The sequence below is a fragment of the Sinocyclocheilus rhinocerous genome, unplaced genomic scaffold (assembly GCF_001515625.1).
Source record: "Sinocyclocheilus rhinocerous isolate Xijiao unplaced genomic scaffold, SAMN03320098_v1.1 scaffold6288, whole genome shotgun sequence".
Taxonomy (NCBI): domain Eukaryota; kingdom Metazoa; phylum Chordata; class Actinopteri; order Cypriniformes; family Cyprinidae; genus Sinocyclocheilus; species Sinocyclocheilus rhinocerous.
Window position 1 is genome coordinate 111,134 of NW_015649222.1, and position 1,953 is coordinate 113,086.

The window sequence follows — 1,953 nt, forward strand, 5'->3', positions numbered from 1 at the left end:
TTAATATACATTTTAATATATATATATATATATATATATATGTATGTATTTATATTTCAATTAACTATTCAAAATAATAATAATAATAGTTTATGATTATTATTATTATTGTTGTATTTTATTTGTATAGCACCTTTCATACATAAAATGCAGCTCAAAGTGCTTCATGTGTCAACAAAAAACCAAAACCAAAATTAATCAAATACAGAGCAGTAAAAAAAAATATTATTATTATTATTATTATTGCACCCTTCATACATAAAATGCAGCTTAAAGTGCTTCACATTTCAGTACAATATAAATCAAGAGAGAAAGTAAAAGTGTACAATTAGGATGTAATAATAATAATAATAATAATAATAAAATCCATCACCATGTTGCAAATATTTTCAGTCAAAGACTTTATTCAGCTATTTTAAAACTAATTTTTACAATAATTTTTAACTAAACGAAATGGATTAACAAGAATTACAAAACAAATTAAATAAATAAATAAATATAAAATAAAACTTTCCAAGGCTTTACGTGAATTTTGTATTTGTTTAACTGTCATGAGAATAATGTCACAATGCAGCAGAACATCATAATGATGCTAAAATTAAGCTTCATTTTCTTTATGCAACATAAAATGTCTTATTTTTCTTTCTTTTGATTTTGGGGTGGAATGTGATCTGGGTGCGATTTGATGAGACTGATGCAGACGGCAGTGTGTATGTGCTGTTATTTGTGAGGGAGCAAACATGTGTCTAATAAAAGCGAGGAGCAGACGTGAGACGAGGCGCTGAGCTCATAATGAAATATTTGCAGAATCTGCATCAGAGCGTCTGAATCAAACACTCTCTAGGTTACTTGTGCGTTCTCATATCTTATGTTGTATAATTACTGATTTTAGATATGGACAGGATTTAATCTAAACTCTCCATGAAGCCAAACTATCAGGGCTTTCCCATTGAATTCAAGCTTATGCAAACACACACACACACACACACACACACACACTAAAAAACTGTTTGACTTTTTACTGAGAAAATTTGTATTGCTCAGAATTTGCTCGTTTATAGCTCAGATTCTCAGTTATGTTTTATTTAAAATATCAACTTTTTCCTCAGATGTTTCTGCTAAAAACAGACATAAATTGAGTCAACAGTTGACATACAGAGCTAAAAATGAATGTAGAGCAAAATTCTGTTCTGAGAAGAATTTGATGAGAAACCTCAGCTCTCTTGGTTTTGATCACAGATTTTAGTATTTTGGCAAATCTGAGTACATTGTGAGACACTGTTGAGATCTTCTGATATGTTGGAGGAGACACATGTGCAATTACTAGGGTTTTATTCCCAGAAGAAACATCTGAGAAGCAGGAGCCTTAGTAAAAGTATCAATTTGCTCTCCATTTCATGTCTAGGAGAAACAACCGAGCTATTAATGAGATCTCATTTGTGATTTTTCTTCCCTATGAGAGTCTAAAGATGAATTCAGAGTGTTTTGTGTGTCTTACTTTGGCGAACAGTGAACCCACAAGTCTGTCAGTGGCAGATTTAAAAGCAGCTGTACTCTGTTTCTTATATAACGCTTCAGTTGTTTTCTCCACCTGCAGCAAACACAAAAGACAGAAAATATCCAAGATTACTACAAGCTTCTTTAGAATACTTGGTTCTGACAAAACACATATTGTTGGATTGGTCTGACAGTCAAAGGTTCCATATTTGGTAACTGTTTTGTAATAGAAGTGATATTGTGACAGAAAATGATTGATTTGTGAAAGAAAACTGCATTAAAAAAATTCAATAGAGTTTGGTTGCCACCCAGTGGTTATTTTTGGTATTGTGCCCAAACAAAATCTCACAGGAACCACAATTTTTGTGATATCAACTTCAAATTTGGAACATAACTTGGTTAGACATATGGCTTTGATTTTATAGCAATTTTAGAGTGCAACATATTTGATAAAAT

General features: G+C 31.2%; 1 protein-coding gene across 1 annotated transcript in view; it reads right to left on the reverse strand.

Annotated features, from left to right (window-relative positions):
* The window catches only part of LOC107710300 (sperm-tail PG-rich repeat-containing protein 2-like), a 5,533-nt gene extending 3,829 nt beyond the window's left edge, over nt 1–1,704 (reverse strand). Inside the window, exons 1-2 of the mRNA XM_016515037.1 lie at nt 1,690–1,704; nt 1,499–1,591 (exon numbers count right to left, since the gene is read on the reverse strand). Coding sequence (XP_016370523.1) covers nt 1,499–1,591; nt 1,690–1,704 — 108 coding nt within the window. The remainder of the gene's footprint in view (nt 1–1,498; nt 1,592–1,689) is intronic.
* Between the last annotated feature and the right edge of the window lie 249 nt (nt 1,705–1,953).